The sequence below is a fragment of the Protomyctophum parallelum genome, assembly GCF_964188405.1.
Source record: "Protomyctophum parallelum genome assembly, chromosome: 6".
Lineage (NCBI taxonomy): Eukaryota > Metazoa > Chordata > Actinopteri > Myctophiformes > Myctophidae > Protomyctophum > Protomyctophum parallelum.
Window position 1 is genome coordinate 25,794,716 of NC_139701.1, and position 16,300 is coordinate 25,811,015.

Below are 16,300 nucleotides of genomic sequence, written 5' to 3' on the forward strand. Positions count from 1 at the left end.
TAGTTTATAATATCATTAAACAACTCTTTTATAGTGGTGAAGATAAATAATTTGTAGTTTGGATAAATTGTTGAATTGAAGGATTAATTAGTTAATGTATGTATTCGTCCTTCTCACCTGCTGACAAGGGACTGAAAATGGGATTTAAAACAAAATCCAATAATACAATAAATCTAATTTTGAAAGCTATAATTTGTTTTCCACTTGTTATAGCCAAGAACTGGGAGAGAGAGAGAGAGAGAGAGAGAGAGAGAGAGAGCTAGCCTGCGTGCGTGTGCTGTTTGTGTGCGTGTGCGTGCGCACGCATGTAGAAATTAGGCTAATAGATACCGTAGATAGCCTACACCTATAGGCATACATAGCGCAGCCTATATTTTAACATTCTTTTTAGATTAATTCGTGCAAACTGCATGCTATCCTATCCCTATCCTGTAAGCCGTAGGGACCTGACCTGAGTCCTGAGCAGAGCGCACGTAGTTGTGAGTGAAGTGAATAGTGAACTTGTGAATGATTTAGTTGAGTAGGATGTGGCTCAAACCCCGCCCATTCATCTTCAGCCAATAGTATATAGTTATTCAAATGAGCCACTCATAAAGATAACTTGGAGCGGCAACTGTGACAGAAGTAAGAAACTTTACTCCCTGACCGCAACTCTATTCCACTTTCTAACGGACTTCTGCGTGAAATCTTACTCTTACTGGATATTCCACAACATCAAAGGAGCTTTTAACTCGGAACCTCATTGGAGGTCAAATATGGGAATCGAAAATATATATATTTTCACTGTTGGGATAATTTTGGCAAACATTTGTGTAACTTTTTCTTCTGACCCTGAACCTACTATTATTTTTGGTAAGAGCCAAATCGGTGATTTAATGGTGTTTCTGTGATATAGGCTAATTAATTGGATCATAAACATGTCTGCAACAACAGCCTTTAAAACGTAAACATTTGTGGGTGGGTGTGTGGCAGAGTGGGTGAGTTGGGTTTAATGCATGCATGTGGCTCCACTCTGACCGGGAATAACCCCTGGGAAAAACTTTAGGGTCTCCAGTGCACCCTATTCACATGCGCGCCTATAGAAAAGAGAGTTCATAAAGGCCTTTTGTGAAAAATCACTGTGGAAATCTGCGCATTGTTTTTCCAGATTCAATTAATTAATCTGAGTATCAACACTCAACAGCAGCTGTTTGTAAATACCGGTATGCTATAATTTATCAATTAATAATATCAACCTATAGGGAATTAGCCATATAGTCTATTTTAAAAAAAAATCTTACAAAAATTTGACTAATTTTCTGTTAACTTGGTATGCACATTTCGTTTACTTTTTATGAATCCTATAATATAGCCAATATCCAAAATATTGTTTAATTAAGCCTAATTCTTCATATGGTTGAAGAAGTGTGCACATGGAGACAAAAGAGGGCGACAGTGTCCTACTCTAACATCAATGCATGATCACTGGACATAACAGTATAAACTATAATGTCTAGGTTTACAAATCAAACATTTAGCAAGATAATCTTCTATTTCTCCCATAACTCTCTCTGAGTCACAGACCTGTGAAAGTTCCCTTTAATAATGGTTCTTTTCTGGAGCCCACTTTCATTACAACTGAGATATTCTATGGTCAAAATTGAAAATGAAAAAATCTAAAATGTTCACCTCTTCATTTCGGCGCAAGAATTTATGGAAAGGGAGTAATTGTGTGTGTGTGTGTGTGTGTGTGTGTGTGTGTGTGTGTGTGTGTGTGTGTGTGTGTGTGTGTGTGTGTGTGTGTGTGTGTGTGTGTGTGTGTGTGCGCGCGCGTGTATGCGTGTGCTATAACAGCTAACAGCACTACGACCACTGCTCCCCTGCCTACCACCACTGAGTGGATCGAAGACTACGCAGGCATTGAGTCCAAATTCTCCCTGCGCACAGCTGATGTTCCTGACGATGACATGTGCTACATAGTGCCTGGTCAGCCGGACACGATCAAAGAGTGTCACTTCAACCCAGAAACACTGAGCTTCATTGTGATTCATGGCTGGACGGTATGTCAGTTAAGCACTTAAACCCTCTAGTAAAACAGACCTGAGTTGCAACTGTAGGCTACTTGTGCTGGAGAACCTTTTTTCTGTCTGTGCCAAATCTCACAAAAAAGAAGCTAACAACGTGTCGTAATGCGGCACATTCAGATCTGATATTTTTGTGACCGTTCGCCCCAGAATAGGCATGCTGGCATTTGAATGGTCAAAGTCTAAGGGTTTAAAGGTGCCAACTGAACTTATTATCTTATATCCTAACTTAATTACTATAAACTTTGGGAGGAAAGAGCATATGTGTACATGAATTAAGACTTAAATTGTGCATCTTGTCAAGAAATAATGTAATATTATTGTTTTTATCTTGTGAGTGCACAGAAAAAAGATTAGTCAAATTAGTCATTAGTCATGGTATGCCTGTATTCAGCACTGCAAGATGCAAGAATAGCCCAGAATCTTGCTCTAGTAATTACAAACAGAAGAGATATGATGACTTAGCAACCAGTCGGCTTCTTTCTGAGATTGAGAGGCAACCTGAACTTGACATTTTTGTTATCTGTCTATTGAAACAAAGGCAAAGGTGAATGATGCTAGAAGCTGACCTCTGTGTGCATGTGTGTGTGTGTGTGTGTGTGTGTGTGTGTGTGTGTGTGTGTGAGAGAGTGTGTGTGTGTGTGTGTGTGTGTGTGTGTGTGTGTGTGTGTGTGTGTGTGTGTGTGTGTGTGTGCGTGCGTGCGTGCTTGTGCGTGCGTGCGTGTGTGTGTTTGCATGCGTGTGCCTGTGTGCTTGTACCATAGGTCACAGGAATGTTTGAGAGCTGGGTGCCCTTGCTGGTGACTGCCCTTCATGAGAGGGAACCGGGTGCCAATGTCATTGTGGTGGACTGGCTGACTCGTGCCAGCCAGCACTACCCAACATCTGCAGCCAACACCAAGCTAGTTGGCCGTGATGTCGCCCAGTTTGTCTACTGGATACAGGTGAGTCTTTTGGATCTATACTAGTAACCAAGATTGTTTTTTTAAGATCACAACTGTTGTTGGTGCTATCTGCTATGTGTCTCGTTGGTCCGACTGACCCCCATTATAACTAACCCTATCCCGACCCTAACCCTAACCTACTGTAACCCGAACATTTGTCGGACTATTGTTATTACCAGCTCAGTGGCCTTGTGGTTAGAGTGTCCGCCCTGAGACTGGGAGGTCGGGGGTTCGATCCCCGGCCGGGTCATACCAAAGACTCTAAATAATGGGACCCAGTGCCTCCCTGCTTGACACTCAGCATCAAGGGTTGGATTGGGGGTGGGTAGTGAGTGAGGACGCTGGCGACTGTTCGCCGCTTCACCTCCCAATGTATGAATGTATGAATGAATGAACCATTGTAAGCGCTTTGAGTAGGCACATAGTGCATAGAAAAGCGCCATAAAAATGCAATTCATTATTATTATTATGGCACAATAATGGGTTGTCAGAACTATGAGCGGACCCCATTGTAAATTGGATTTTGCTTCATTAAACCAAAACCCACTGGCCAAATTACAAATCACAATCAGTAGTACAATACAATGCCAGAAGTGAGAAGGAACCCATGAACTCCATCTGAATTTAAAGTAGTCTCCCAAAGTGCGACAGATTTGTCAGTAGTGATGTAATGTTTTTGTATCTAGCATTGCTGTGGGTATGTTTTCCTTCTGGTTATGATTTTATTCTCACTATAAAGGCTTATTTACAGCCTTGTCCCTGGCTCACTGCAGTCTCTCATTATGAAGCTAAGTACTGATTCACATTGCATGTGAAGCTTGGTGCAGCACTGCCCTTTAGTTTTAACTAAGTCAATCAAGCGACACTGGCACGGGCTGGCTATAAAACACATTGTTGCCCATAGCTTACCTGAGGTCTAGTATTACAGATGTAGCCTGTTGGCAAAGTTCACACCACTTTATTTGTATGTGATTCATTGTCTTTTTTAGAGCTGGTTTCCCAGACACACATCAATGCTTGTATTGGATTATGGCCTAAATTCTATTCAGATAATAGAGATTTGACATGCCAGGCCAGGTTTAGTCTAGTCTTTTTCGTTCCATCCATGCTGCAGGATTGAACTCACTTCAAAATGTTGTGCACAATTTTACATAATGTGTTATTCAAAGGTATTTGAAACCTTGCATCTTCTTCCTTTAGAAAGAGCTGCAGTTACCCTGGGAAAGAATCCATCTGTTGGGATACAGTCTGGGAGCACATGTTGCAGGCATCGCCGGAGACCTCAGTGACCACAAAATCAGCAGAATCACAGGTGATGCTTGTCTGATCATGGTGAATTCATACTGTAGCAGTACAAGCAGATAATTAATTTAATGTTATATATACAGGCGAGGCTGGAATGTTCCACGGCCCCTAATGCAAGATTGCCAGCCCCCCTGCCACCCTTATTAAAAGATACCCCCCCCCCCCCCCACGGTGAACGCTGAACGTGACCATACCACTTCAGACTAAAACCCTCAACGTGGTTCAGTTGCAGCATACCTGAGGCAATGAATATACATACTGTAGGCTCACAGGTAGCATACGGTAAATACGTTACATATGGAAATATAGCTCCGTAACCATTCCAAACGGAGCTAATCAAATACTGTAGTGTAGGGTGTAGGCTGCTATTCACATATAGTTGTGCCTGCCGTCTGCGGCTGTGACAATGAATGGGACAGCTTCGGGATTTGGGAAAGTTGATTAAGTAGTCCCTTCATTTTTCAGTTCAAGTGGTAAAGTTAACGTGGGAATGTGTCCATCTTTATGATTACTGTTGCTGTCTATCACCGTCATGCGACTTCACTCACCTCATCAGTGTGGATGGAGTTGCCGTGTTTGTTGTGGTTCCATTACCAATGCCACCTTTACTCCATCTATCTTGCCCTCTCTTTTGAAAGTGTCTGTGGTTCTTTTACGTCTTGTTTTGACTGTTCAAAGAATCAAAACTCAACTTTACCAGGCGATTGCAGAGTCTGCAGTGCTAAAACTGTTCACAGCAATACCAGACAGACCGGAGCAAATACATCTGTACTCTAAACATGCACCAGTAAGCAGTCCAGTTTAAACACACCCTTCACAATAAACCGTCTCCCTTTACCTCCCAATGAACTACATTTTACACTGATTATTATTGACAGGAAATGTAGTCTTAGTTGCGGTAACTTAACAGCGTGTGTTTGTGGGAGAGAGAGCCAGAGAGAGAGTTTACAGTTTACTACGATAGGAGTGGCTTCCAGACAATTTAGTTGTTCTTTAACCACTCACGTAACTATGATGATAAGCTATAGGACGCATATTAAACGCATGTACCATTACAATCAGGTACACATAAATTAAGTACCTGGTACCAAAAGTGTCAATTTTAGCCAGTTCAAAGAAAACTTAACTCTACACACATCGACAATGGGTGCCGGGCCAAAAAGACTATATGGTTGAGAAATGTAGAGCTCCAGCTCCATGGGGAAAAATACTTTATTTGCAAGACATGACAAACGTTGACCCGAAGAAGATCCCTTGAGCATCGAAACGTTGAGATGTTTTGCAAAAATAGGGGTTCTTTTCCATGCAGCTGCAGTACTTTTCTCAAGTTGACCCAGTACCATGCAGACTAGGGACAGTGCCTTATTTCTGTCTCTCTTTCAGGTCACTCAAGCTATTGAGGCATGCAAACAAGTTGATCACACAAAAACACTGACCTCCTGTCTTGTCACACAGGCTTAGACCCCGCCGGTCCCTCCTTTGAGCATGAAGACAACCAGAACATCCTTTCATCGGGCGATGCCCAATTTGTGGACGTCCTGCACACCAACACCAGGGGCTCCCCAGGCCGCAGCATTGGCATCCAGCGACCAGTGGGCCACATTGACATCTACCCCAACGGAGGCACCTTCCAGCCAGGCTGCGACATCCAGAACACTCTGCTGGGAATTGCAGCAGCTGGCATCAAAGGCCTGCATAGTATGTAGCCCACAGAAACACACATGCACACACAGACATGTATTCACACACACATGGAGACGCACGCACGCACGCACGCACACATGCATGCACGCACACACACGCACACGCACACACACACACACACACACACACACACACACACACACACACACACACACACACACACACACACACACACACACACACATTCAACACTGTGTTGTGCGCTGTCCCTCTTTCAAAAATCCTATCTGTTGCACCACCCTGAATGTATACTATCAGACTTATAGATTAGATTAGATTATTATATAACGTTATACTGTAGTATATGAACGCACTACAACACAGTCAAATGAGTATATAAAAAATGAATAATTTAGCTCTTAAAGAGTTAAATTATAGCTTACATTATCTAGATACATTTCTAACACATTTGACTGTGTACCTGCATGGATAGCAGATTCCAGTCCATGAACTCCCTAATTACCTTGCCATCCCAGAACCTCTAAATCAGGGGTCATACTGTAATGTCTAGGCTAGTATACAGTATATTATGAGATTGTGTTAGGTGCAATATGATATATAAGCTCTATTTTGTAGAATTACAGAGAACTTATAAATACATGTGGTATCAATCATCATGTGCCCTCTATGTCATTTTCACACAATGCAAATTTATGCCCTCATCAAAGTGAAAAGTCTGCCGTTACAATGTTGTAAATTATCAGGACAGGTTCATTGGAGGTTTGCATGGTGTCAGTATGTAATTTGCCTCCATAAAAGCCTTCAGGAGGTCAACATGCTTGCCTCCAGTCAGCATCACAGCCAATGTGAACTGATCAAAGCAGAGCATGCAGCAAAAAGCCAGTGGTTACAGTAATCGCTTAATTGTGAACTTTCTGCTTTTTGGCTGTAGCCTGGTTTCCACTCATTTGAAGGAAGTGGAAACAGACACAACCTGATTTATTATAACTGTATGGGTATTTTAAAATGTCTTAAATTGTTTTATATACCTGTTGTAAAGTTGGCCGATTGGTCAAGGCTCCAAAATTCAAAATTCGAAGTGAAGAAATACCATTGGGGGCGTATTTTTCACTAATGCGGCCATATTTAGAGTGGAAGGCCTAACAAACAAACAAAAACACTGATGACTAAACTTACAAAAAAAGGCAGATGAAACTTAACTTGAAAGTTAATTAGTAAAACAAACTGTATTAGTCAAGTGAAGTCAAGTTTATTTATATAGCACATTTCACATGACAAGCGAGGACTCACTGTGCTTCAATTTAATACAATACATATAAGAATAAGAATACAAAAATCAATAATTATACAAAAAAGAAGATAAAAATGAGTTATTTAAAATAAAAAGAACTACACACGTATGCCTCAACTCTAAACCCTAACTCTGAATTTTGCTGTGTATTGTATTTCTGCCTGGTTTTCAAACCTACACTGTCTGGTCTGCCACAGATATGGACCAACTGGTCAAGTGTTCCCACGAGCGGTCCATCCATCTGTTCATTGACTCGCTGGTGGTGAATGCGCAGCAAAAACAGACCATGGCCTACCGCTGTAATTCCAAGGATGCCTTTAACAAGGGCCTGTGTCTCAGCTGTCGCAAGAACCGCTGCAACAAACTAGGCTACAACATCCAAAAGGTCCGCACACCCCGCAGTACAAAGATGTACCTGAAGACCCGCGAAATGACGCCCTACAAAGGTAAAAGACCAGGAAGAATGGCTGTAACGTACCGTAAACTACTTAAATGAAGTATACAATGCTTTGAGTTTGCGTCAATCAAGGGCAAAATTACAATGATGATAGTAACAATGAATAAATAGATGTATTTCTGTAGCAGTTGTACTCAGGGAAACAGAGTTAACAAACTACTTTACACATACGTTTACTGTATGTGTTTTATGCTATGTTCTTAGAGATGAGGGAAATGAGTTCATGCTCGGCCACTGCAAATAAGTATGTCTGGATTTAAGGGCTTTGCATGAATTACAGAGAGTTAAGTTGACTCATTTTAATACGATAGCTAAGTTGGACAATCCTCAGTGTTATGAGCTACTATTTGTATATTGTTGTATATTAGGTGAAGGCACATTCATTTTATATTGGTACAAATATTAATGAAAGACAAGAGAAATTCAAAAATACACTGTAAAGCATTGTATGCTTTACAACGATGCTTGTTGTGCACAAGCATCCATGCGGCATGCAGTAATGATATTTACATTAGTATGCTATAGCAACCAAGGAATAAAGCAATGTTTGGCATGCTGGTCACATGGGGAGGAGGTCAGGTTCATTGTTTCTAATCCAGTGAGGATTTACTGTACTGTATATTTGCTGCAGCAGTAGCAGCAGAAGCAACAGCAGTGGAAGTACAGTAGTAGTAGTAGTAGTTGTTGTTGATGTGATTGTTGTCGTCGTCTCCGTGTTGGTCAAAACCGGGTATTGCAGGCGGGCTGGCCCCAGGTTAAATTTATGATTGAATCGTGACATAGGACGTGATGCAGAGGTACCACAAGAACAGCGTGAGAACCAATCATCAACGCTCGAAGGTTACTACCCGTAAGACTTCGTCATTCTTCCAGGTGCTTCAAAACGCCACTGAGCAACTTCCATTGAAGTGAATAGCTTATATTCTCTAGATATATTATAGCTCTATGGTGAGTCCTCACTTGCTGCATGTAACCTTCCTGTACTGCACCAGAGAAGAAGTTTTTAAAGTCTCAGCCCTTACGAACCAATAATAATTAAATCATGTCATGTAAGCTTAAGAATGTTTTCCAATTAAGTGACGTTGGAACATTTGAGAGATAAACACTAAAGGCAGTGAGATTACACAAGTACTTAGAATTTAGGCATTTAGCAGACACTCTTAATCCAGAGCGATTTACATTAAGCAAGAACAAAAAGCATACGTAAGCTAAGAACATCACATACATAAAAAGTAATTATCATGAATCATACGTAAGCTAAGAATGTAACAGTGGAATATCTATATAATGGAACTACAGTATGCATGTATACTTTATAGTGATATGTCTACATAAAAAAGCTATACATTTACATAAAATGCTATCTAAGTCTACATAAAAATGTTGGGGCTAGGGCAAGTGCTACGGGCCATGATGGAATCTGAGCCAACGCAGCTTCCCTGCGTTGGCTGATCTGAGTGCGTGGGAGGGTTTGTAGGGTTCGATCAGACTTGCAAGATATGGGGGAGCCATATGCTTTGAATGCCAGTATCAGAGTTTTGAATTCTGTGCGGGCAGCGACCGGGAGCCAATGGAGGGAGCGGAGAAGGGGGAGACATTTTGGCTGATTGAAGACAAAGCAAGCTGCAGCATTTTGGATCAGTTGGAGAGGCTTAAATGTGCATGCCGGTAGGCCAGTCAGGAGAGAGTTACAATAGTCAAGTTTTGACAAGACTGTTGTCTGGATTAGGAGCTGGGCTGAACCCTTTGTGTGAGTGTAAACCTACAGGATCGAGTGACAGTTGTAATGGGTGTTTTGTCCAGGACAACACCAAGGTTCCTTAAAAACAAAATAGTATGAAACCAGATTACAATACTGTTGATGGCACAAGTTAAAGCTTTAAGCTATAATAATGACTGTAACTTAGTACATGCTTCATGTGCTGATGCAGAAATACACTGATAGTATGCAGTTGGCTCTGGGAAAGTTCTGTCTGTCACTCTTATGCCTTGTCTCTCTTCTGCCCTAAGTTTTTCACTACCAAGTGAAGGTGCATTTCTTCAGCAAGGACAAGCTGGCCTTCACAGAGCAGCCACTGAAGGTGTCTCTGTATGGAACCCTTGAAGAGAAGGAGGACATTCCGTTCAGTATGTAAGTACAACAATATATAGTTTTCTGAACAGCTAAGTGGTTGTTAAAGGCATGTTTCATGCTATCCTCTACTTACTCCCAAACTGTTCATACAGTACATACATAAATTGACTAATGGCTCTTTTTGACTACAAAGGGTAACCCAGAATCTTATAGAACATGAAACTTTCCAGAACATGTCAAGTTCTGTGATGTTCTTTTTATTTACGTATCCATTATAATCAGAACCACCCCTGAAAGGGGAGGTACGCCGTAAAAAAGAAAACATGCTGAGTTCTGGGTTCCCATAACTCAGGATTAGTATCACATCCCGAGCAGGACCTAAAAACCCTATCTGAAACCGAGCCATAGTGTATGGAAACAATTAATTCCACAACCCTTGACATATGTTTCACGGCACGGTTCACTTAGTTGTTGTAGTCGTAAAGAGCCTATATATATATATATACTTGCATCTGCATGTGCACGCATGCCCTGGAGGCCTGGATCTATACACAGCAGCGTCATTAGTTTGACCTCATGGCTTTTGCCTTGACCCCCTACAGTCCAGTCTTGAATGGAAACACCACAGTGTCCTTCCTGCTCACCACTGATGTTGACATTGGAGACCTGATGATCGTCAAGCTGCGCTGGGAGAAGGACGCTATCTTCAGCTGGTCAGATTTTTGGAGCAGCAACAGGTTCCATATCCGTAAACTGCGCATCAAATCTGGAGAGACCCAGTCCAAGTAAGAGCCCTATTATCACCTCCCTCCATATGTAACACCCAGGATTCTAACCTGTGTCCCCTGCTAGACTAAAGGGAATTCCCCATAGCCCGGGAGAGATATTAGGCTTCTAGCTCATCAGGCAGATGCTCTGAGCCACTACTGCTACAAATATGACGTAATTACTTAACTCTGTTATTATACCAGAAGACATTTGTTATTTTCCCAATGATGAAAGGATATCGCTAACGTTAACCAATTGCTCATCACAGATTCATGGAAGAACAGAATTGCATTTTTTTTATTTTATAGTGAGGTAACTTTAACCTGGATTGTACTAGACGTTAAGCAGTGTCATTCAGTGACATTAACTTCAGTGTGACATTAAATGTGATTGCAGGGTGATCTTCTCTGCCAAGGATGGAGAATTTGCCCACCTTGTCAGAGGAGGGGAAGAAGCAGTCTTTGTCAAATCAAAAGAAGACTATACGAGTCGTAAAGAAAAACGGTAAGTCAAAGATCTAACTTAAAAAAAAGAAAAGATTATGGCACATAATACAACGCTAAAATAATGTGATTCAATATACCTTGTTATGCAAAAATAATAGTCCATAACCACATATATTATCTTTATCCAGGACTCACAGAATGAAGACGGAGGGCAGCCTCTTTGGGCAGAACGAGGCTTGAAGACTCACTTGTACCTTGAACGCACCTCATCATCATACACATTATCCATCTCTACATTCATAGCCAAAGCTGGACAGAAAAACACTGGGAACTATTTTCAAGAAACGGAATGATACCACCTGCTTCCAATGTTATCAACCGATATGATACCACCTGCTTCCAATGTTATCAACCGATAATCACCAGAATGATACCACCTGCTTCCAATGTTATCAACCGATAATCACCAGAATGATACCACCTGCTTCCAATGTTATCAACCGATAATCACCAGAATGATACCACCTGCTTCCAATGTTATCAACCGATAATCACCAGAATGATACCACCTGCTTCCAATGTTATCAACCGATAATCACCAGTATGTTCTTATGAAGACCATGCAATGGTAATACTTTCTACCGCGAGTATGCAACTAGGAAACGCGTTACTATTACTAAATTACTGACGCCGAAGCAAAAGAGAAACTGCGCTATACAACAACTTCGCTTCATGTTTCTTACATGGCCTGTTAAATTAGGATTAGGGTTAGTAGTCGGTCAACGTGGTCAACAATGGCTGACAACAACGTCAATATGTAGGAAATGTCCATACTGGCTCCATTGCATGGTCCTGATAAGAACATATTGGTGATTATCGGTTGAAAACATTCAAAGGGGGCGAACCGCTAATCTATCATACAGGGTGTTGGAATGAGTATAATCTATTCCATCCAGAATCATTACACATCACATCCAAGTGCAACCTTCAGAACCTCCTCCTTTGTGCCGGGAATCAGTCAGCTCTGATGTTTATTTTGTCTTCCTGGAAAATGTTACAACTTCTATCACAATGGTGTGCAATGTGCATATATTTTGCTATTACAGCCTTTTAATAACTATTGCTGCATTTCTTTTTAATCACTTGTTTATTCTCTTGTATCCCCGATATATGTATATTGTTTATACAGATTTCGATAAATTTAGACCACTCAAGAGGTTGTGTTTTGTTTGCCTATGTGAACTTTATTAGTACATGAGTACATTATTTTGTACATACATGATTCAGAGTGATAGGCATAATTTTGGCACATCTTCTTTATTTTTCTCCTGCAAACTGAACATTTACTTTATTTTGTATTTTTGTCTCTTCCTAACCACTAACCGCCAACAATCAACAGGGACCAAAGATGTTGTTACTATCTACTGACTGGAATATAACAATGATCTTTGTAAATATGTGTATTCTTTCAATCAGTATTATATTATATTTGAAATACATTTACATGTATTAATTTCAGATGTCTTGAATCCTTGCTTGTTCTCGCTTGCATTTGGTTATTGTGTTGGCACTGGTCACTTTACTCCCTGCAGACAATTGGATCAGGTGCTGTCCTTTACAACAGGACTAACCCTAATTTATGCTCCATCGCATGACAGCATTGCGCACCAAAACCTACACGATTCACAACATGGTGGATGCCAATGTGGGACAAAGTATGAATCTTCTTTAACACATTATGGTTGTTTTTTTGCTTTTAGTTGAACAAGCTGGTTGTAATGAACTAATGACTAAAATATAATATTATTTGATTAAATGGCTCTTCTCTTTGGAAGGTCAAAATGTTGCACAAATGTTGGTCAAACGGCTGAAAATAAATATGCAAGCCTTTGCAAGCTCTGATGGACTGTCCTACATAATACAACTGAAGAATATTTCATATTCTATTTATTGAATGTATTTGTACATATTTGTATATTAAGCTGTAATATATTTCGTTGGATTTCCATTGCTGTCTTTGTTTTTATAGATGGAGCATTTTGTGATTTTATGCGCAACATTTTGGACAGATCAATGAAATTGGTTTCCGTGCCAGCTAGCTGCTGAATGAAAATAGTTATGAACTGAAGTGCAGTGCGCTGTATGAAGAAAGAAATAACTTAATATTTTAATAAAGTGAAGTCATCACACATCTTGATACTCCTGGCTACTCATGTAATGTTACATTAAAATCACATCATTTGAAATATGTTTATCCTTATGTTAAATCCTCATTAACAATCAATATTGGCCTTTTTAGGGATCCATTAACTACTAGTGTAGTATTGAAATCTTGTCCAATAGCAGTACCTTTAATAATGTATAATGGTGGACAAATATGACATCATGACAACATGTCCAGAGCTTTTACAGTCTATGGTCCAGAGTCATAGATTTCATGCAATAGGTTGATATTGAAAGCGCGGGAAAAAATGTTCAGTTAGAGTTGACAGCTCCTTTATTCGTATGTACAGTATATGTTGAAAAGACAAAAATATGGCAAGTTAAACATTTACAGATTATTGAGTAATGTTTAACAGATTGTCATGGTTGTTCTAGTTGGGAGGTAGTACTAGGAAGTTGGAATACTACCATCATGAACTAATTGTTCAAGGCAATTGAACAAGGACTTGTTTTTGTGACATTGGTATGTAAATACAGCCAGACAGCCAAACCTCACAACTTCTTTCATTGCACATACAGACACACATGCAGTAACCATCAAAAAGTAGGAATTGAAAAAATCCCAAAAGGTAGCACATTATAAATTGAAATGGAGGAAAAAGTACTCACATTTCCCATGCTACATACTACAGCTAGGCCTACTCGTCCTGATCAAATATTACTCCACTAAATTAAAGTTAAAGTAGCTCAGTCAAGTTATAGTACATAAGTAACTGCTCTTAAATATACTTAAATATACCCGTAAGACGCCCTGAGGACGAGAAGCGACCTCGCCCCTTTGCACGTTCCATTGAAGGGACAGAAGACCAAACTATTCAAGCGTTATAGAAGTTTTCAAATTAGGGAGGGGCCTATGCAAGCGACAGCGGCAACCACACTTTGCAATTTTTCAAAGATTGCGACTTTTCTAGTTGTTAATATGAATATTAATATCCTCATGGTCTGTATGGTCAGTATCATTCAGAATCACTATCAAGAAAAAACTAAAGTAAATACTTTAGATGTACGCTATAATTTGCTGTTTGTTTAATCACAATAGCTAGAAAATGTGTTCTCAGGGTGACATTTGTTTCATTTTGTTAAACTTTGTGATACATTGGCAATACCATGAACAAGGGGATTAACAAACAGGATCAGCCTTGTTTCAACACAAGATGGCTTCTCGACCCTTTATACCAATCAAAAACGTTTCACTCCCTTCCAAGAGACTAGATTTCGGCTAAAGCCAGACAACAGTAGGCCGTTTCAGTTATTTTATTTTGTCATTTGAAGATGAGAATTGGTTTCTACTATGTGTAACCACCTGGGTTTGAGGGTTTCTACTATGTGTAACCACCTGGGTTTGAGGGTTTCTACTATGTGTAACCACCTGGGTTTGAGGGTTTCTACTATGTGTAACCACCTGGGTTTGAGGTGAATATAAGGGATAAACCTAATTACTGTAAGGAAGGTGCTGGAGCAGCACAGACTGTTAAATGCAAAGTATAAAATACACACACACACACACACACACAAGTAAAATACGTGAACCTTATATTTGAGTTCAATCTTATTTTCATGTACAAATGGATGGAGTGCAGGGGTTTGGGTGCCAAAACATTGAGCAGTTAATGTGTTTAGTATGTGGCTGGTACCCTGAAAACAAGTTATGCAACCTTGTAACAGTATGACTGAGAAAATAAATATTCTTTGTACCTCTAACCAGTTAAAACATGACCTAGATTTTGTGCCGAAGCATCTTTGATTAGCATGAGTTATAAATGCAGTATTGACACACTATACAGTATATATAGATAATGAACTTAACACAAGGACCTTTTGAACTTTGGTCATTATGGAAACAATCCCACATTGTTTTGTGTTTGTGACGGACACATGTTGTTGACCACACACAGTTGACTTTTAAAAGGTGTTACGTAGCCTGCATTGTTATGTGCTTCCCAGAAATGGTCTTTTCCCCATAATCTGGTAACAGACGTGAGTGAGATATCGCCAGCAAGTAGATTGACTTTCAAATAATCTTTGAAACAAAGATTCTTGTGCTTTCATAAAATGCATACATCTGAATTAAGCATTAATGTTATGATGAAGAGGGCTTCCCTGCCTGTCACTAATCGTGAAACAAGTTAAATTATTTGTTGAAAAATAATTGCAAGAAGTGGCGACAACTGAATGATTTTACAATGTTTCTGATCTTTGATATTTAAAATGTTCTGCTTGTGGGTCTGGTTTCCTGAAGATGTTCTGTAACATGACTTTCCTCAAAGATGTAGGCCTACTGTGTTGATTCCAAGTGCTACGGTACGTACTGGCACCAGCAAACCTCTGCAGTGGACTTATCATTGTGAAAACAAATTACACAGTCCTTCCCAGTCCCTTCCCTCCATGAGACAATGGAGTCTCAGCTGCAGAAAGAGTGTTTGTCTTACTGTACGCTATTGTTGATTTACAGGGAATACTTTGTCATGTTCCTAGAAAAACTAGGAACAGGACAGCTGGACTGCTTTGGCGGGGTGGGACACGTTTGTGTGCAGTGTCTGTGTCTGCGTCATGTGTGTGTGCGTGCGTGTGTGCGCGCGTGCGTGCGCATGCGCCTTATTCCGTTTTGCGCGCATGCATGCATGCGTGTTAAAGAAGCAGTTTGGGAGGGGGTTGTTGTTGGTGAGGTACTTTCAGAACGCCTGATAGTTGCGTGGCAGATGTTGTGCACTGAGAATAGCAGATCTACAGACTCACATACACTACAGTATGCACAACCAAGTATAAATCAGGCAGAATTCATTGGATTCCAAATTTGTTGACTTCCCAGTTAGAGGGACCACTGGCCTCTTGATAGTCTGGCTTTCTTCATTGGGGTACCTTCTTTAACTTTGCATGGTGTTGGACAATAATCAGTCAATGACGTTGTGATTATACATATTTGCCATGTGCAAGATGGCATGTTGATACCTGGTTCTACACTATCCTATAGACATGTGGCTCGCACAGATATCAGCTTACTATAGAGGTCAGTGACAGACTGCCAGTGTTGTTGATAGAGGAATGGCCGGGAACTCAAAGGCAG

General features: G+C 40.4%; 1 protein-coding gene across 1 annotated transcript; it reads left to right on the forward strand.

The window, feature by feature from the left end:
* The first annotated feature begins 614 nt into the window (after nt 1–614).
* lpla (lipoprotein lipase a) lies at nt 615–13,193 on the forward strand. The gene is made up of 10 exons (XM_083767038.1): nt 615–852; nt 1,834–2,039; nt 2,828–3,007; nt 4,208–4,319; nt 5,768–6,010; nt 7,466–7,714; nt 9,736–9,856; nt 10,402–10,584; nt 10,964–11,071; nt 11,202–13,193. Exons 1-10 carry the CDS (start codon nt 756–758, stop codon nt 11,251–11,253), a joined length of 1,551 nt encoding a protein of 516 aa, XP_083623164.1. The 5' UTR covers nt 615–755; the 3' UTR covers nt 11,254–13,193.
* Nucleotides 13,194–16,300: the final 3,107 nt, after the last annotated feature.

Excerpts from the sequence above, each read along its gene's own strand:
- lpla (XM_083767038.1), top strand. The coding sequence starts at position 756 with ATGGGAATCGAAAATATATATATTTTCACTGTTGGGATAATTTTGGCA. Across the intron at positions 4,320-5,767 it reads CAAAATCAGCAGAATCACAG|GCTTAGACCCCGCCGGTCCC; the intron begins GTGATGCTTGTC and ends CTTGTCACACAG. Across the intron at positions 7,715-9,735 it reads CGAAATGACGCCCTACAAAG|TTTTTCACTACCAAGTGAAG; the intron begins GTAAAAGACCAG and ends TTCTGCCCTAAG.